The sequence below is a fragment of the Rhinatrema bivittatum genome, chromosome 17, assembly GCF_901001135.1.
Source record: "Rhinatrema bivittatum chromosome 17, aRhiBiv1.1, whole genome shotgun sequence".
NCBI classification, from domain to species: domain Eukaryota; kingdom Metazoa; phylum Chordata; class Amphibia; order Gymnophiona; family Rhinatrematidae; genus Rhinatrema; species Rhinatrema bivittatum.
Window position 1 is genome coordinate 50,243,921 of NC_042631.1, and position 20,678 is coordinate 50,264,598.

At 46.3% G+C, this 20,678-nt stretch overlaps 1 protein-coding gene across 1 annotated transcript in view; it reads right to left on the bottom strand.

Moving 5' to 3' along the window:
• The window catches only part of LOC115079136 (adenylate cyclase type 10-like), a 621,147-nt gene that overhangs the window by 244,397 nt on the left and 356,072 nt on the right, over nucleotides 1-20,678 (bottom strand). The window contains exons 20-21 of the mRNA XM_029582255.1: nucleotides 14,899-15,183; nucleotides 12,533-12,837 (exon numbers count right to left, since the gene is read on the bottom strand). Coding sequence (XP_029438115.1) covers nucleotides 12,533-12,837; nucleotides 14,899-15,183 — 590 coding nt within the window. The remainder of the gene's footprint in view (nucleotides 1-12,532; nucleotides 12,838-14,898; nucleotides 15,184-20,678) is intronic.

The following is a 20,678-nucleotide window of genomic DNA, read 5'->3' on the forward strand; positions in this document are numbered from 1 at the left end:
CAGTTCCCCTTCTACAGGGATAGTCATCCACTTGTTAATGGCACACACAAGCAAATCCACTTTTGGAAATCGCAAAAGCTCTCTTGCCGCTGAATCCAGAGGGTACCGCCTTTCCAAGGTTCGTCCCCCTTTAAAAATAGCTTCCGGGGCAACCCATTCAAAAACAATCAATTATTGAATGGCCTCCATAATAGGGAAGAAACAGGAGGCTTTACGCAAAGAAATCAAAATGGGATCCCTTCTTTGGCTCAGACGTGAATCTAGCCACCAGTACTCCCAGCATCTACAATGTCTGTGAAATCAGTGCCAGCAACTCATCTCTGTAAAAGAAATGCAACATAATTCTATACAGCTCCAATCCCAGAGGAATTTCTCCATCCACCAGGGAGAAAATCTGCTTCATCATCCGTGCCATCTGGGTCCTATCCGGAAACCCGAAGCAGGTCTAGGCATACTCCGACACTTACCCGCAGCCTTTGATCCTGACCTAAGCTTGGCTGGGGCAGAGGACTGCACCTGAACAAAGACTGCAGTCCCTGAAAAAAATTCTACTCAATAAAAGGAGAGGAATCCATACCAAAACCAGGAGGCACGGGTCCTGCACTCACTGAACTACTTTCCCCCGCTGAAGAACCAGTTTGGGGAGTCCCAAAATTAGGCGATACCTCTAAAAGCTCTTTTTCCATTCCCGCATCAAGCTGGGAAGACCCAGGCTTAGTAAAATCAAACAGAGGCAATACTCCCTGAGCTTCCAAATAGCGCTGGCACAAGTTAGAGGGAACGCTCGGTTGAGATGCCCAAATATGACAAGCAACACAAAGAGTAGGATGCTTAGGCTTCTTTGATACTGGCACCATCAGGCTGTCTGTATGCCCTGTCAGGCATCTGAACAATGCACCCAGCTGTGTCCATGCTGCAAATAGACACCAAAATTTAGGAGTCCAAAAATTAGGCACTCAACACTTATGTCTCGAGAAACACACAAAACTGAGCTCCCAGCATGTTGCTTCAGATAGCGAGTACAACAACTGAGTGTAAATGCACACTAACTGGGTGCTCAGGTAAATGCCCAACTAGACTCACAATATGGACACCCAACTAACTAGATGCACAACTGGGACCATAAGCATGAACCAATGAAACTAAAGATGGCAGCTTTATGCATAAGAAAAAACATGAAAAATCGCCAGGGTCAGACCAAGGGTCCATCAAGTCCAGCATCCAGTTTCCAACAGTGGCCAATCCAAACCATAAGAACCTGGCAAGTACCCAAAAACTAAGTCTATTCCATGTTACCAATGCTAGTAATAGCAGTGGCTATTTTCTAAGTCAACTCAATTAATAGCAGGTAATGGACTTCTCCTCCAAGAACTTATCCAATCCTTTTTTAAACACAGCTATACTAACTTCACTAACCACATCCTCTGGCAACAAATTCCAGAGTTTAATTGTGCGTTGAGTGAAAAAGAACTTTCTCCGATTAGTTTTAAATGTGCCACACGCTAACTTCATGGAGTGCCCCCTAGTCTATTATCTGAAATAACCAATTCACATCTACCTGTTCTAGATCTCTCATGATTTTAAACACCTCTATCATATCCCCCCTCAGCCATCTCTTCTCCAAGCTGAAAAGTCCTAACCTCTTTAGTCTTTCCTCATAGGGGAGCTGTTCCATTCCCCTTATCCATCGCAATTATATCTTTTTTGAGATTCGGCGACCAGAATTGTACACAGTATTCAAGGTGCGGTCTCACCATGGAGCGATACAGAGGCATTATGACATTTTCCGTTTTATTCACCATTCCCTTCTTAATAATTCCCAACATTGAACATAAGAACATAAGAAAATGCCATACTGGGTCAGACCAAGGGTCCATCAAGCCCAGCATCCTGTTTCCAACAGTGGCCAATCCAGGCCATAAGAACCCGGCAAGTACCCATTGTTTGCTTTTTTGTCTGCCGCAGCACACTGAACCGACGATTTCAATGTGTTTTCCACTATGACGCCTAGATCTCTTTCTTGGGTTGTAGCACCTAATATGGAACCTAACACTGTGTAATTATAGCATGGGTTATTTTTCCCTATATGCATCACCTTGCACTTATCCATATTAAATTTCATCTGCCATTTTGATGCCCAATTTTCCAGTCTCACAAGGTCTTCCTGCAATTTATCACAATCTGCTTGTGATTTAACTACTCTGAACAATTTTGTATCTTCTGCAAATTTGATTATCTCACTCATATTTCTTTCCAGATCATTTATAAATATATTGAAAAGTAAGGGTCCCAATACAGATCCCTGAGGCACTCCACTGCCCACTCCCTTCCATTGAGAAAATTGTTCATTTAATCCTACTCTGTGTTTTCTGTCTTTTAGCCAGTTTGTAATCCACGAAAGGACATCACCACCTATCCCATGACTTTTTACTTTTCCTAGAAGCTTCTCATGAGGAACTTTGTCAAATGCCTTCTGAAAATCTAAGTACACTATATCCACCAGTTCACCTTTATCCACATGTTTATTAACTCCTTCAAAAAGGTGAAGCAGATTTGTGAGGCAAGACTTGCCTTGGGTAAAGCCATGCTGACTTTGTTCCATTAAACCATGTCTTTCTATATGTTCTGTGATTTTGATGTTTAGAACACTTTCCACTATTTTTCCTGCACTGAAGTCAGGCTAATCACTCTGTAGTTTCCCGGATCGCCCCTGGAGCCCTTTTTAAATATTGGGGTTACATTAGCTATCCTCCAGTCTTCAGGTACAATGGATGATTTTAATGATAGGTTACAAATTTTTACTAATTGGTTGGAAGATTGTGTCCGCTACCGTGGGGTTGAGAGACCATTCGTGCAGATGAAAGTTCTGACTCAGCTTGTCCGCCAGAACATTGTCCACGCCCGCCAAGTATGTTGCTCTGAGGTACATCGAGTGGGAAAGAGCCCACGCCCATATCTGTGCAGCTTCCTGACACAGAAGGTAGGAGCCTGTTCCTCCTTCCTTGTTGATGTACCACAACGTCACCTGGTTGTCGGTCTGAATCAGGATAGCTTTGTTGGAGAGGCAATCCTGAAAATCTCTTAGGGCATATCTGATCGCCCGAAGCTCCAGGAAATTTATCTGAAGTTTGGCTTCCTTTGGAGACCAGGTGTTGTGTCCATCGCTGCCCGACGTCTCCGCTCCGCCCACCTTACCTCGTTGGTGACTCCCTTTGGGGTTGATGGAAGGCTAGCTGCTGCGGCGTCTCCATGCCGTCCTCCTCCGGCGTCCCCAGACTGGCTCGACGCTGCAAGCCGCCATGTTGCCCAGATGCCTAAGGGTGCGCGTGGCCCGACTGATGTACCAGCGTTGGTGAGAACCTCAGGGGTGTCCGCCTGAGATGACATCACCAGCTCCAGATATTTAAGGTTTCAGTTTTTGCTAACAAGACGAGTTAGCAAGGGATTGGTTTTCTTAGCTTCCTCCTGGTCGCTGCGGATGGGATTCGTTCTCCGCAACCCTAGCTATTCTGCCTCCTTGGACTTCACTAGAGGTACCCGCTCCTCAGGGGCCTTGCTCTCTTTTTCTTTTCAGGTCACAGTCCAGAACCGGTACTTGCTCCTCGAGGGACCACGTCCCGGACTTGCTCCTGGATACCACTTCTGCTATGAAGTCATCACTGCTTACAACATCAGTGAGTTTCCATCTCTCTCTCAGAACTTTCCCTGGGATCAGGTACTCGCTCCTCGAGGGCCTAATGCATACCAATTCTGGGCTGCCTCAAGAGACTATTGTGTGAGTGTTACCATCAAGGGACTTGTTCCAGAACTCTGCATATACTGCCTACTCACTTTCTTAGTTTCTCTACAGTTCAGCCACCTGGGGATCGCTGTTCCAGAACCTGAGGGACTAAAGCCCAGCCAGGCGCTTCCAGTTCACTACTGCCACCTTTGGTGGTTTACTATATTGTCTAATAAAAGAACTAGTGTGTATCTGTCTCCTACACTAAGCCTGACCAGTGGTACCTCTTGGGATTTCCCCCGAGGGTGTGGTTATCTGCCACTGGTCCAAGGATCCACCCACAACTATTCTAAATAACTACAGATTGCTAAATACCAGCTTTGAAAACAGAGCTTTCTGACACCAGGTTCCCTGAGTCTGCAGGTCGTCAACATGAGCACCCCACCCTAAGTTGGAGGCATCCATCTTCAAGGTAATCTGAAGTTTTGGGGCCTGAAAAGGAAGGCCCTGAAGGAGATTGGAGTGTTGCATCCACCAGGCCAGCAACAGGCGGAGCTGTTTGGTAACGTGGACAATGCTAGACATTGGATGATAAGCTTGAGCCCACTGGGATCGCAAGGTCCACTGTGTCACTCTCATGGCCAGGTGGGCCATGGGAGTGACATATGACCCAGCAAGATGAGGAAATGATGAGCCGTCGAGAAATCTCGAGCGAGGAGGTATTGTGCCAGGGACTTGAGAGTGTGAGCTCGATCCTGAGGGAGGAAGGCTTTTGCCTGTAAGGTGTTCAAATCTGCCCCTATGAAGGATAGGGTTTGAGATGGAACTATTTTGGACTTGGCATAGTTGACTAGAAACCCGAGAGACAGAAGTGTATTGAGTGTTAGACGTAAGAATTCTAGTGTGTGTGTTTGGGTCGGAGCCCTTATCAACCAATCATCGATATAAGGGTAGACATGGACTCCTTGACCCTTCAGGTAGGCAGCAACCACTACGAGGCACTTGGTGAAGACTCGAGGTGTGGATGCCAGGCCGAATGGCAGCACCCAATACTGGAAGTGCCTGGGACCGACTAGGAACCGAAGGAATTTTCAGTAAGACGGCATGATGGCAATGTGTGCATACACGTCCTGAAGATCTAGAGAGCAAAGCAAATTTCCACTTTGCAGTAGAGGAAGTAGGGAACCCAGGGTTACCATTCTGAATTTCTCTTTTTGCAGATACTGGTTCAAGGCACGGAGGTCCAGAATTGGATGAATGCCCCCTGACTTTTTTGGGATGAGAAAATACCAAGAATAGAACTCCTGCCCTTGTTGGGAGAGGGGCACTGGTTCTATTACATGGGATTTGAGAAAGACCGAAACCTCCTCCTCCAGTTGAGAGGAATGGTCAGTTGATCCCCATGTCAGCCGAGGAGGGGAGACTGTCGGTACAGTTAGGAAGTTGAGGTGGTAACCTTGAACTAGTACCCACTGGTCTGAAGTGATTGTGTGCCATATGTTGATGAAGTGGGACAGTCGACCGCCGACTGGTACGGACAGTAGAGGAGGTTGGCTTATGCTCTCCAGAGAGGAGTCAAAACCCAGCAGCTGGGCCTGGTTGAGGGGCTGGCTGGGTCTTTTGAGGTCTGGCTTGTCTGGGCTGACCCTTCTCGTAAGGCCTGGAAGGACGACTTTGAGCAGCAGGAGGATAATATCTCTGTGGCTTGAAAGACGGCCGCTTAGAGTCCCTTCGGAAAGTCCTCTTAGAAGTGAACAGGAATCAGAAGGTACTGATGAAAGCTGCCGCAGTGTCTCATGGTGATCCTTCAGCTGTGCTACTGTTTCTTGGATCTTGTCTCCGAAGAGATTATCTCCAGCGCAGGGCAGGTCAGCTAACCGGTCCTGTACCTCTGGTCGTAGGTCAGAGGACTTTAGCCAGGCCCACCTTCTTGCACTAATCTCCGCTGTTGACACTCTAGAGGCAGTGTCAAAAATGTCATAGACAGCGCAGACCTCATGCTTGCCAGCATCTAGACCTTTGAGCCAGAGCATTGAGCTGATCCTGGAATTGTTCGGATGATTCAGAGAAATCCTAGATTTTCTTAAAAAGGTCTCTGTTATACTGGGTCATGTATAACTGGTAGGAAGCAATGCAAGAGATGAGCATTGATCCATGGAAGACACGTCTGCCAAATGCATCCAGGGACCTCTGTTCTTTCCCTGGGAGTATGGAGGAATGAGGTTTAGAATGTCGTGCCTTCTTCTGGGCTAATTCAACGACTACCGAGTGGTGATCCAGCTGTGGTTTTTGAAACCCAGGGACTGTCTGAACAAGGTAGGTGGCATCTGTCTTTCGGTTGACAGGTGGTACGGAGCCTAGATGCTCCCAATTCCTCTTTAGCAGGTCAATAAGGACTTCATGAATAGGAATAGACATAATTTCCTTAGGTGCATCCACAAACTGGAGTACTTCCAGCATCTTATGCCTTGAATCCTCTTCTGTCTGAATCTGAAATTGAATAGTTTCAGACATTTCCTTTATGAAATTAATGAAAGACAGGTCCCTCTGGAGGAGAGTGTTGTCTTTCCTCAGGGGGAGAGGGCTCTGAAGGCAGATCATCAGAATCCTGAGAAGAGTCATCGGTCCAAGGATCGTAAGGCTGATCACCAGCTCCCATAGGATCACCCAAGGGAAGAAATGGTGTTAATCCTGAAGGACCAGGCCTAGATATTGATGGCACCGGAGGAGGCACCGACGGCATCGATGGTGGTACCGACGGTGGCACCGATTGTGGACGGGGTGGCATTGATGGTAAAGTAGGCACCGATGGAACCGGTGACATCGACGGGGGAGTCAGTGGTAGAAGTCCAGACGGCCCAGGTACGGTTCTGGTCTCAGTGCATTGGAAACACCGGTATTCTCGGTTCCTCCAGTGGAAGTGCACCGATCAATGCATCTAGTCTGCCAAGCACCGTGGGGATCGGGTCGGTGACCGGGGCTGGTCTCGGTGCTGGTGGAGGTTGGAAACCTTGCAGTGCTTTTCAGATGTCCTCTTGGATCATCCGATCCAATTCCTCGCCGAAGTCTGGGGCATGGAACCCCCTGTCCTGAGTAGGAGGCAGCACAGGCGTAGCCGGAGGGTCCACCGATGGAAGTGGAATCGTGGCTTCCGGCACAAATGAAGGTGGGGAATGCCTCGGTGATCTGGCTGCAGAGGAAGATGGGGCCTTCTCTGGATGGGATTTCTTCTTCGGTAGCTCTATCGACGCGGATGCCGAGGGCTTGCCTGGATCGGCGGATTTCGCCTTTCGATGCCGGTGCCAATGCTTCTCGATGATCTCCTCGGTCCTTTTCCGGGGCCGATGAGGAGGAGTCAACGCCTTCGGAGTAGTTGGTGCCGGAAGGGCAGCACCGGTGTCTCGCTGTTGCCGAGAAGTCAATGGCACCGGCTCGGACGATGTCGAAGTGCTCGATGGAGTCGGCGGCTTCGCCTGAAAGAGAAACTCCATTTTCTCGGAACGTGCCTTACGGCCTTTGGTGTCATTTAGGCACATTTGCTGCAGGTTAAGACGTCATGGTTCGACCCCAAACATAATCCCTTTGCAGGTCTGTGATGGACATTGTCCGAGGACAATCGGGGAATCGATGAAAACCCGACACCATGGCTTCGACAAAAATTTAGCTGCGGTGCGGTCGATGGCCGGTAGACCCTGAAGGGAAAACTCGAAGGGAATCGACCACAAATGAAGGTAAAGCCTTACCTTACGACCGCGGACTACGGAATTGATAGGGGGACCCCTATGGGGTAGAAATTGTTTAAAAATTTTTTTAAAAGGTTCTGTGAGGAAAATTCCTGTCAGGAATCTCTGGAAAGCTCGTTAACCCGCGTGGCTACTGCTGCGCAGAAAAAAAAGAGACTGAAGGGGGACCCCTGCTGGTTGCAGGGTTAGTGCCATGCTGGGCATGCCCAGTAGGTGCCAGTCAAAGTTCTAGAAATGTTGACAAAAGTGTTCCGTGATTGGGCTCCATCCTGATGATGTCACCCATGTGTGAGGACTACTATCCTGCTTGTCCTGTGAGAAAATGTATTTTCTTTTCTACTGTGGAGGAGATTGCATCCAACTGCTGCAGCAGACGAAACCAAGGAGTCACAGCATGATGGAATGTGCATTAGAAATCATGTATGAAGTCACTACTGCATTTCTAATTATAAGCTCAGGTGCTAAGTTGTTTTTTCTATGAGACCAAAATGAGTAACACAGTGTTGCTGTTTTTAGATGTTTTGGTGTCCAATGTTAAAAGTCTCAATTTGTAGATAGTATTGAAACTGGTTGCTTGGAGCTATGTGGTAGCTTGTCTGTATTATCTGCAGTAAAGACAATCTCTCTAAGAACAAGCAAAATACATCAGCTGTTCAAGTGGGAGATATCTGATGGCACAACATGGATTTTCTCTCAGAGTTCTGGAATAGTGTTTGCAGGCTTTCTGGTCAGGGATTACTGCTTATTAACAGATTGTGAATACTTTTTCATTATTTGCTTAGTTTTGGAAAAAGAATGGAGATACAATATACTGGAATAACGATAGCTGGCATTTCTACTAGACTAGAGGATATATGGTATATATATGTATTAAAATTAAATGCAGTATAGGAGAGCTGCACAGAAAAATATGGAAACATGGTAATAGACATAACAAGTGCTGAATAAGCACAAGCTTGAAACTTTGGGTATACTGGACAGAAAGCAAAATTGCTTACCTTGTAATAGGTGTTATCCCAGGACAGCAGGATGTAGTCCTCACATATGGGTGACATCGGTAATGGAGCCCTATGTACGGAAAAACTTCTTTAAAAGTTTCCATGAAACATTTGAATGGCACCGGAGTGCCTACTGAGCATGCCCAGCATGCCATGATATTCCCTACCACAAGGGTCTCCCTTCAGTCTGGTTTTGTAGTAATTAGCGTTAGCCAAAAATAAAATAATAAAACGTATCGGACCCAACTCCGCGGGGTGGCGGGTGGGTTTCGTGAGGACTACATCCTGCTGTCCTGGGATAACACCTATTACAAGGTAAGCAATTTTGCCTTATCCCAGGACAAGCAGGATGCTAGTCCTCACATATGGGTGATTAGCAAGCTAGAGGCTGAGTCATTTTGAGGTGAGTAACAGTGAAGTATTGTTGTCGAAATGAATCAGCCGAAATCACAGCAGGTTGGATGTAGAAGGAGTTGGGATTACACTGGAAACAAGTTCTTTAAGACGGATTGTCCATAGGCTGAATCTTGTCTTCCTTCTTTGTCTAAGCAGTAGTGAGCTGCAAAGGTATGAAGAGAACTCCATGTTGCTGTTTGCAAATGTCCAGAATAGGTACAGAGCGAAGGTGTGCTACTGAAGTTGACATCGCTCTTACTGAGTGTGCTTTTACTCGCCCTTGAAGAGTAAGGCCTGCTTTTCCATAACAAAATTGTATGCAATCTGCTAACCAGTTTGACAGAGTATGCTTACCCACTGCTTTACCTGGTTTGTTTGGATCATAGGATACAAACAGCTGACTGGATTTTCTTTGGGCTGTAGTGCGGTTTAAATAGAAGGACAACGCACGCTTACAGTCCAAAGTGTGTAAGGCTCTTTCTCCTTGGTGAGAGTGAGGCCTAGGAAAGAATGTAGGTAAAACTATTGATTGGTTCAAGTGAAATTCCGTGACAATCTTAGGAAGGAATTTTGGATGTGTCCGGAGGACTACCCTGTCATGGAGGAACTTTGTAAAAGGTTTGTATGTGACTAGTGCTTGTAATTCACTGACCCTTCTGGCTGATGTAATGGCTATAAGAAATACCGTTTTCCAAGTAAGGTATTTAAGGTCACAAGTATTTATGGGTTCAAAAGGAGAACGCATAAGTCTAGTTAATACTACATTCAGGTCCCATTGTATGCTTGGGGAATGAACTGGAGGTTTAATGTGAGTTAGGCCTCTCATGAATTTACTGACGAGAGGCTGTGTTGAAATAGATACATCTCCCAGCTTGTTGTGATAAGCTGAGATTGCACTTAAGTGTACCCTTACAGATGACGTCTTAAGACCAGAGTCTGAGAGATGGTAAAGGTAATCTAGAAGCGAGGTAGTGGGGCAAGTGAAAGGATCTAACTCTTTCTGAGTGCACCACAGAGTAAACCGTTTCCATTTGTAGGAATAATTCTTTCTAGTGGAAGGTTTACGTGTAGCTATAAGTACATGAGATATAGCGGATGGAAGGTTGAGAGGCTGTAAGATCAAGCTTTCAACATCCATGCTGTCAGGGACAGGGATTGAAGGTTGGGATGGCGCAACTGACCCTGTTCCTGAGTTATGAGATTGGGAGCTACTCCCAGGCGAATTGGATCCCTGACTGAGAGATCTAGCAGAGTGGGGAACCATACTTGTCGAGGCCAATATGGGGCTATGAGTATCATGGTCCCTTTGTCCTGTTGTAGCTTCACTAGCGTTTTGGTTATGAGTGGTATCGGTGGATACGCGTATAACAGGCCTGAATTCCAATGGCGAGCAAATGCGTCCCTTGGTAGACTGCTCTGTTGGTGGAGTAGAGAGCAGTAATTGCTCACTTTGTAGTTGAGCTGGGATGCAAAGAGATCTATCGTCGGTTGACCCCAGCGTTGGAAGATCTTGGATGCTATTGCTGGATCCAAGGACCATTCGTGCGGTTGGAACTGACGACTGAGGCGATCTGCTACTACGTTGTGGATGCCTGCTAGATAAGTGGCCCGTAGAAGAATTGAGTGTGTCAGGGCCCAGTCCCAAATCTGTGCTGCTTCTTGTCAAAGGAGGTAGGAACCAGTCCCGCCTTGTTTGTTGATGTACCACATGGCTACTGTGTTGTCCGTTTGGATCAGAACAGTCTTGTGTGATAGGCAGTCCTTGAACGCATGTAGCGCATAGCGTATAGCTCGAAGCTCCAGGAAGTTTATTTGAAAAGAGGCTTCGAGCTGTGTCCACTTGCCCTGTGTCTTTAGTTGACCAATGTGTGCTCCCCACCCTAAGGTGGATGCATCTGTAGTTAAAGTCACTTGTGGAACTGGTTGCTGGAAAGGTAGGCCTTTGAGCAGGTTGTTCACTGATGTCCACCAGATGAGTGCAGATTTGAGCTCTGGTGTGATATGAATGGGAGTGGACATTGGTTGAGTGGCTTGTATCCACTATGCTTTGAGTGTCCATTGCAGTAGTCGCATGGTCAATCTGGCCATGGGAGTTACATGAACTGTGGAAGCCATGTGCCCTAGAAGAATGAGGCACTGGTGAGCTGTTACTTGAAGTTGGTTTCGCAGAGTATGAGTCAAGAGGACAAGTGTTTGGGCACGGTCTCTTGGAAGAAAAGCTGTTGCTATCGCAGTGTTTAGGTCTGCACCTATGAACTGTATAAGATGAGTTGGTGAAGATGGGATTTCTGGTAGTTGATGAGAAATCCCAAGGAGTGAAGCACTTGGATGGTGAGCTTGAGAGAAGTGAGAGCTCCTTCTTTTGATTGACTTTTGATGAGCCAATCGTCCAGATAAGGGAACACGTGCACTCTTTGCTTGTGGAGGTGTGCCACTGCTGCAGCCATGCACTTTGTGAATACTCGTGGTGCTGATGCAAGGCCGAATGGCAGCAATCTGTATTGAAAGTGCTGATCCAGTACCCGAAAGGGTAGGTATTGGCGATGAGGAGGAAAGATGGGGATGTGAGCGTATGCATCTTGAAGATCCAGAGAGCAGAGCCAATCTCCCCTTTGAAGAAGAGGTAGAATGGTGCCTAGGGACACCATTCTGAATTTTTCTTTTTTGAGAAATTTGTTGAGTTGTCTGAGGTCTAGAATGGGATGAAGGCCTCCTGTTTTCTTTGGAATGAGGAAATATCTGGAGTAGAATCATCTGCCCTTTTGAGGTCCAGGAACTGGTTCTATGGCCCTGGCTCTCAGAAGGGTGGATAATTCTGTTTGAAGAATTATGGAATGTTGATTTACTGTCCAAGATGGAAGTGGTGGGTTTTCTTTTGGGACAGTAAGGAAATCCAATCTGTAACTGTGAGTTGTGATGGATAATACCCACTGGTCGGTGGTGATGGAGGTCCAATTGCTGTGGAAGTATTGTATTCGACCTCCTACTGGTGTATTTGGGAATGGGTTGATCTGGCTGCTGCTCTCTGGGGCTTTTCAAAAACCAGATGTAGTGGCAGTTTGTGGAGGTGGTTGAGCTCTAGCAGGCCTTTGTCTAGGCTGCTGCCATTGTGTTGGCCGGCCAGTTCTGGGCCTACTTGCTGGGGGGTAATATCGACGTGGGCGATAATAAGGCCGTCGAGTGTCACGCCTTGGAAACTTCCTGGTAGAAGGCTGAGTCTCTTGTGGTTGAGAAGATAACTGTTTTAATGTTTCAGTGTGGTCCTTCAGGGTTGCCACAGCTTCTTTTATCTTCACTCCAAAAAGATTATCCCCCAAGCAAGGCAGATCTGCTAAATGTTCTTGGACCTCTGGGCGCAGATCAGAGGCCTTGAGCCATGCCCACCTTCTTGCAGCAATACCAGATGCTGATAGTCGTGCAGCAGTCTCGAAACAGTCATAGGTGGCTCGGACCTCATGTTTACCTGATTCGAGGCCTTTATGAATGATGTCCTGTAAGGATTCCTGATATTGTTCAGGAAGAGAGAGAGAGAGTTCATGAACCTGCTTCCAAAGGTTCCTTTGGTACTGGTTCATATATAGTTGATAGGATGATATCTTTGAAACCAGCATTGAACCTTGAAAGATTTTCCTTCCCAGGTTGTCCAGAAACCTACTCTCTTTCCCAGGTGGTACAGAGGAGTGTGACTTTTGCCGCTTCGCCTTCTTCTGGGCGGATTCGACGACCACTGACTGGTGAGGCAACTGTGTTTTCTGGAACTCTGGGATAGGTTGCACTAGGTAGGTTGCCTCTGCTCTCTTGTTCACTGCGGACACCGATCCTGGATGCTCCCAAATCCTATATTGCAGCTCCTGGAAAACTTCATGGACAGGGACTGCTAGCATTTCCTTGGGAGGGTCCACAAACTGGAGGACTTCCAAGGTCTTTTGACGTGCATCCACCTCTGTTTGAATGGGAAAGGGGATGGTGTCAGCCATGTCTTTAACAAAATTTGTGAAGGAGAGGTCCTCAGGAGACAACTTCCTGTGGTCATCAGGCGGAGAAAGCTCTGAAAATATTTCTTCATCCGAAGAATAATCAGAACCGGTGTCCACAGGCATCTCACGTGGTGGTAAGACAGGAGAACGAGGCCTTGGGGGTCTTGGCACTCCAGATGGGCCTGGAATCGGTTCCCCTGGTAATTTATTAGTGAGGATGTCTAGGAGTGTGTCCAGTTTAGTAAAAACTGGATGTAGCATGGAGACATCTTCTTTGGGCACCGGTGCTGGCATCGGTGGTATCGGTGTGGGCACCGGTGTAGGTACTGGTGGCACCGGTGAATGTACTGGAGTAGGCATCGGGACCGGTTCCCGTGGCCTCGTCGGTGTCTGCGGCATCGATGGTGCTGGCTCCCTCGGTGATGGAATCGGCATCGATGGAGGTGTCGATGGCTGAGGCGGAATCGCATCGCGCAGAGCCTGTTGCACCGCTTGACGAATAAAAGAGTCAAGTTCCACTCTCACAGCTGGTGGTAACAGAGCAGCTATGGAGGGAGGCGGTGTTGGGTGGTGTTGGCGATGCCGATACCTCCTCAGAGCCCTGAGGAGGTACGGAGCCCGGCACCGATATCGGTGGGGATCGCCCTGGATCACTAGGCCTAGAAGCCTCAGTCCCCTCCGGGGTTTCTTTGCAGGCGAGGCCGTGCCTGACGATGGATCCTCGGTCATCGTTACCTGGCGTCTTCGATGCCGGTGGCGGTGTTTTTCTTTTTGCTTTTCGCTCCCCGAGGTCGATGCTTTTGATGAAACCGAAGGGGATGGCGTTGAGGCATCTCCCGCCTCCGGACGTTTCTGCTTCAGCATTAGTTGACGGACTGAAGCGGATGGAGAAGATTGCGCTGAGGTCGAAGGCCTTGGAAGCAATTGAATATTGAATAACTGCTCCATCTTTTCGGCCCGAAGACGACGACCTTTAGCTGTCATTTCCGCACATGATTTACATGTTTGGATATTGTGATCTTTGCCTAAGCAAAGAACACATTCAAAGTGAGGGTCGGTGATCGACATTGTCCTCACACAATTTGGGTACTTTTTAAAGCCGGAGGCCATGGCGCCGGACAGCCGTCGACGGCGAAACCCAAAAAATATCGGTCCCAGCCGGAAACCGACAATGGAAAAAGTTACCGCTGGTGATACTGTGGGAAACCCCTGCGGTGGAAGTAATTTTTTTCCGAAAATTTGAAATAGGTGAAAATCACCTCAGGACTCCAATTAAACCCGCGATGCTAACGGCTTCGCGGAAAAAAGAAGACTGAAGGGAGACCCCTGTGGCAGGGAATATCATGGCATGCTGGGCATGCTCAGTAGGCACTCCGGTGCCATTCAAAAGTTTCATGGAAACTTTTAAAGAAGTTTTTCCGTACATAGGGCTCCATTACCGATGTCACCCATATGTGAGGACTAGCATCCTGCTTGTCCTGGGATAAAGCAAGTTAATGGCTCAGGAATAATGAGGTCAATATTCAGTAGGCCATTTATAGACAAGATAACTGGTTTAGTCAGGTAATTTATCCCATATATTTAGTGGGATTGGATGGCCTATGGCCTTATGTTTTCATCCCCCCTTCTACTTAATCATAAAGTTGCCCTATTGGGCTTTTTATCCTCCACCCCACATCTTAAAATTTCATGAAGTCATTGTGCAACGTCCTCCCACCCCCCCGACAAACCCCTTGTTTACACCAACCTGTGAAGCCAGGCCCTTCCCTCCTCCATCTAATATACAACCCCACTGGCCCTTCCCCCCACTTACGAGCTCAAAAATCTCTGCTGGGTCAATACTTCCCATTCCCAACAAGGTCCAGTGCATCTTCTGTTAAAACTGAGCTGGAAGTGTAAACTATACCAGGTTTACGTAAAACTGTATATGTCTGTGATCTCTATCCTTATACCAAATGACACAAGGACCACAATATAACACTCCCTTGCCCATCTGTAGCTCACTTTTTTCTCCTCTCCTCCCTAATTCATCTCTCCTGCTCTCTCTTCTTTCCTTCTGTTACCTGATTCTTGATCCTCAGATGTAGTAAATGAGCAGAAACAGGACATGGTTCCAGTTGGGTCAGGCTGGGTAACAGTCGATGTGCTGAGTGTTTTCCTGCGGGAGGCACATTCGATCATTTGTGATTTGACCAGTGACATGAGTGTTGGTGCTAATTGTCTTTCACCGTCAACAGGAAAGATGTGATGCAGTAACTTTGTGGTGAAGGTCTGACCAATCACTGCTGCACATTTCACCACCAGCTGCTCTGCAGTGGTCATCTGATCCAGCTGAGATAAAGCAATACCTGGACAAAGCAGGAAACAAAAACGGGCATTAAGGAATGATTGTCCACAGAGAGAGATATAAATTCAGCCTCCTCCTGGGCAAATAAACACAAGAGTGTATGTGTTGTCTTCTCACAGAAAAACATCAGGTGGTTGTATGAGAGCAAGACTAACCCCGGAGTATGAACATAAAAGTGGCATTTGCTAACTAGGGAAGCTTATAAGGAAATTGGTTCTTACCTGATAATTTTCATTCCTGTAGTACCAACGGATCAGTCCAGACTCCTGGGATTATTCATCCCTGCCAGCAGATGGAGACAGAGAAAAGCCTCACTGACACTGCTTGAAAACCCTGGTGCCACCTGCAGTAGCTCAATATTGATCTGTACCCAAGCTGAAAACACACTATGTGCAAAAAACTGACATAAAAAACCGTGTCAAACAACTTTGAAAAAACTCTGTAAATTCATAACAAAACAGAAATTTGCTGAAAAGAATATGGCTGAGCAGACGACTCTCCCCTCTAACCCGGGCGGGCTCTGTACTGATCCGTTGGTACTACAGGAACGAAAATTGTCAGGTAAGAACCAATTTTCTTTTCCCTGTACATACCCGGATCAGTCCAGACTCCTGGGATGTACCAAAGCTTCCTAGAGAGGGTGGGACCTGGAGAGTCCCACTCGCAGGACACCTTCACCAATTGATCTGGAATCCGAAAATCTCAAATCCAAAAGGTAATGCCTTGCAAAGGTATGCAGCGACTTCGAAGTCGCCACTCTGCAAATCTCCGGCAGAGACACCAACTGAGCCTCTGCCCATGAAGCGGCCTGCGCCCACATTGAGTGAGCTCGCAAACCAGCAGGAACCTGACGGCCCTTGAGAATATACACTGACCCAATAGCCTCCTTAAGCCACCTGGCAATCGTTGCTCTGGAGGCCTTGGTCTTTTGCGTCGAGTGTCACATGTACAATTTTTTACCCACCGGTGAGAAATTGTACATGTGCATGAGATGCAAAGAGCTCCTGGCTCTCAGAGAACGAGTCCGATATCTGGAGGCTAGAGTGGCAGACCTGGAGGAGCTGAGGCAGACAGAGAGGTATATAGATGAGACCTTCAGGGACATAGTAGTCAAGTCCCAACTTCAGACTGGCAGCCCTGGTGCTGCCTTGGAGGAAGAAGGTCTCATGATGGGAGAGCACCAACCAGGTGTAGCAGGAAAGGATCCTGTAGCAAGGACCTGCTCTCTAGTTGATGCATTATCCTTTCGCACTGAGGATATCTCCCCAAGGCCTACTGCCCAGGAGGGAAGGGTTAGGTCGGCCGTCATAGTTGGTGATTCGATTATTAGGAATGTAGATAGCTGGGTGGCTGGTGGGCGTGAGGATCGCCTGGTAACATGCCTACTTGGTGCGAAGGTGGCGGACCTCACGCGTCACCTAGATAGGATTTTAGACAGTGCTGGGGAGGAGCCGGCTGTCATGGTACATGTGGGCACCAACGACATAGGAAAATGTGGGAGGGAGGTTCTGGAAGCCAAATTTAGGCTCTTAGGTAGAAAGATTAAATCCAGAACCTCCAGGGTAGCATTCTCTGAAATGCTCCCTGTTCCACGTGCAGCTCACCAGAGGCAGGCAGAGCTCCGGAGTCTCAATGCGTGGATGAGACGATGGTGCAAGAAAGAGGGATTCAGTTTTGTTAGGAACTGGGGAACCTTTTGGGGAAGGGGGAGTCTCTTCCAAAGGGATGTGCTCCACCTTAACCAGGGTGGAACCAGACTGCTGGTGCTAACCTTTAAAAAGGAGATAGAGCAGCTTTTAAACTAGAACAAAGGGGAAAGCCGACAGTCGCTCAGCAGCGCATGGTTCGGAGAGAGGTATCTTTAAAGGATACTAATGATGCATTAGAATTAGGGCATCCCGACAGTGAGGTTCCAATAATTAGAAAAGTAGTCCAAGTGCCTGTAACTAAAAACTCACCTGAGCTAAAAAATTCTAACTTATCCCTATCAATTAAAAAGCAGAATGAAAATACAAACAAAAAACAAACTTTGAAATGTTTGTATGCTAATGCCAGAAGTCTAAGAAGTAAGATGGGAGAATTAGAATGTATAGCAGTAAATGATGACATAGACTTAATTGGCATCTCAGAGACATGGTGGAAAGAGGATAACCAATGGGACAGTGCTATACCGGGGTACAAATTATATCGCAATGACAGAGAGGAGCACTCGGGAGGAGGTGTGGCACTTTATGTCCGGGATGGCATAGAGTCCAACAGGATAAACATCCTGCATGAGACTAAATACAAAATTGAATCTTTATGGGTAGAAATCCCTTGTGTGTCAGGGAAGACTATAGTGATAGGGGTATACTACCGTCCATCTGGTCAAGATGGTGAGATGGACAGTGAAATGCTAAGAGAAATTAGGGAAGCTAACCAAATTGGTAGTGCAGTAATAATGGGAGACTTCAATTACCCCAATATAGACTGGGTAAATGTATCATCGGGTCACGCTAGAGAGATAATGTTACTGGATGGAATAAATGATAGCTTTATGGAGCAATTGGTTCAGGAACCGACGAGAGAGGGAGCAATTTTAGATCTAATTCTCAGTGGAGCACAGGACTTGGTGAGAGAGGTAACTGTGGTGGGGCCGCTTGGCAATAGTGATCATAATATGATCAAATTTGATTTAATGACTGGAAAAGGAACAGTGTGCAAATCCAAGGCTCTCGTGCTAAACTTTCAAAAGGGAAACTTTGATAAAATGAGAAAAATAGTTAGAAAAAAACTGAAAGGAGCAGCTACAAAAGTAAAAAATGTCCAAGAGGCGTGGTCATTGTTAAAACATACCATTCTAGAAGAACAGTCCAGATGTATTCCACACATTAAGAAAGGTGGAAAGCAGGCAAAACGATTACCGGCATGGTTAAAAGGGGAGGTGAAAGAAGCTATTTTAGCCAAAAGATCTTCATTCAAAACTTGGAAGAAGGATCCAACAGAAGAAAATAGGATAAAGCATAAACATTGGCAAGTTAAATGTAAGACATTGATAAGACAGTCTAAGAGAGAATTTGAAAAGAAGTTGGCTGTAGAGGCAAAAACTCACAGTAAAAACTTTTTAAAATATATCCGAAGCAGAAAGCCTGTGAGGGAGTCAGTTGGACCGTTAGATGATCGAGGGGTTAAAGGGACACTTAGAGAAGATAAGGCCATCGCGGAAAGATTAAATGATTTCTTTGCTTCGGTGTTTACTGAAGAGGATGTTGGGGAGGTACCCGTAATGGAGAAGGTTTTCATGGGTAATGATTCAGATGGACTGAATCAAATCACGGTGAACCTAGAAGATGTGGTAGGCCTGATTGACAAACTGAAGAGTAGTAAATCACCTGGACCGGATGGTATACACCCCAGAGTTCTGAAGGAACTAAAAAATGAAATTTCAGACCTATTAGTAAAAATTTGAACTTATCATTAAAATCATCCATTGTACCTGAAGACTGGAGGATAGCAAATGTAACCCCAATATTTAAAAAGGGCTCCAGGGGCGATCTGGGAAACTACAGACCGGTTAGCCTGACTTCAGTGCCAGGAAAAATAGTGGAAAGTGTTCTAAACATCAAAATCACAGAACATATAGAAAGACATGGTTTAATGGAACAAAGTCAGCATGGCTTTACCCAGGGCAAGTCTTGCCTCACAAATCTGCTTCACTTTTTTGAAGGAGTTAATAAACATGTGGATAAAGGTGAACCGGTAGATATAGTATACTTGGATTTTCAGAAAGCGTTTGACAAAGTTCCTCATGAGAGGCTTCTAGGAAAAGTGAAAAGTCATGGGATAGGTGGCGATATCCTTTCATGGATTGCAAACTGGCTAAAAGACAGGAAATAGAGAGTAGGATTAAATGGGCAATTTTCTCAGTGGAAGGGAGTGGACAGTGGAGTGCCTCAGGGATCTGTATTGGGACCCTTACTTTTCAATATATTTATAAATGATCTGGAAAGAAATACGACGAGTGAGATAATCAAATTTGCAGATGACACAAAATTGTTCAGAGTAGTTAAAGCACAAGCAGATTGTGATAAATTGCAGGAAGACCTTGTGAGACCGGAAAATTGGGCATCCAAATGGCAGATGAAATTTAATGTGGATAAGTGCAAGGTGATGCATATAGGGAAAAATAACCCATGCTATAATTACACAATGTTGGGTTCCATATTAGGTGTTACAACCCAAGAAAGAGATCTAGGTGTCATAGTGGATAACACATTGAAATCGTCGGTACAGTGTGCTGCGGCAGTCAAAAAAGCAAACAGAATGTTGGGAATTATTAGAAAAGGAATGGTGAATAAAACGGAAAATGTCATAATGCCGCTGTATCGCTCCATGATGAGACCGCACCTTGAATACTGTGTACAATTCTGGTCGCCGCATCTCAAAAAAGATATAATTGCGATGGAGAAGGTACAGAAAAGGGCTACCAAAATGATAAATGGAATGGAACAGCTCCCCTATGAGGAAAGACTAAAGAGGTTAGGACTTTTCAGCTTGGAGAAGAGACGACTGAGGGGGGATATGATAGAGGTGTTTAAAATCATGAGAGGTCTAGGACGGGTAGATGTGAATCGGTTAATTACTCTTTTGGATAGTAGAAAGACTAGGGGGCACTCCATGAAGTTAGCATGGGGCACATTTAAAACTAATCGGAGAAAGTTCTTTTTTACTCAACGCACAATTAGACTCTGGAATTTGTTGCCGGAGGATGTGGTTAGTGCAGTTAATATAGCTCTGTTTAAAAAAGGATTGGATAAGTTCTTGGAGGAGAAGTCCATTACCTGCTATTAAGTTCACTTAGAGAATAGCCACTGCCATTAGCAATGGTTACATGGAATAGACTTAGTTTTTGGTACTTGCCAGGTTCTTATGGCCTGGATTGGCCACTGTTGGAAACAGGATGCTGGGCTTGATGGACCCTTGGTCTGACCCAGTATGGCATTTTCTTATGTTCTTATGTTCTTCTTTGGATCGCTCCATAACATAAAAAGATGATCAGACCTCTTGAACTCATTAGTAACCTTGAGATAGCGAAGCAAGATTCTACGGACATCCAACAGTTTAAGCTCCCTAGCATGCTGCATAGAAGTATCCAAGTCTGCAAATGGCGGAAGCTCGATAGTCTAATTAAAATGAAAGGCCGAGACCACCTTTGGGACAAAAGAGGGAATCGTTCGCAACGTAATACCTGAATCAGATATTTGAAGAAACGGATCCCTACAAGACAAAGCTTGTAATTCTTAAATGCTCCTGGCGGAACAAATGGCCACCAGGAACACCACCTGGAGAGTCAAATCCTTAAGGGTCGCCCTCCAAATCAGTTCAAATGGAGCATCACACAATGCCCGCAGAACCAGATTAAGGTTCCAAGGAGGACATACTTTCCGCACCGGAGGACGCAAATTCTTAACTCCCCGAAGAAACCTTTGGATGTCCGGATGAGACGACAAGGAATAC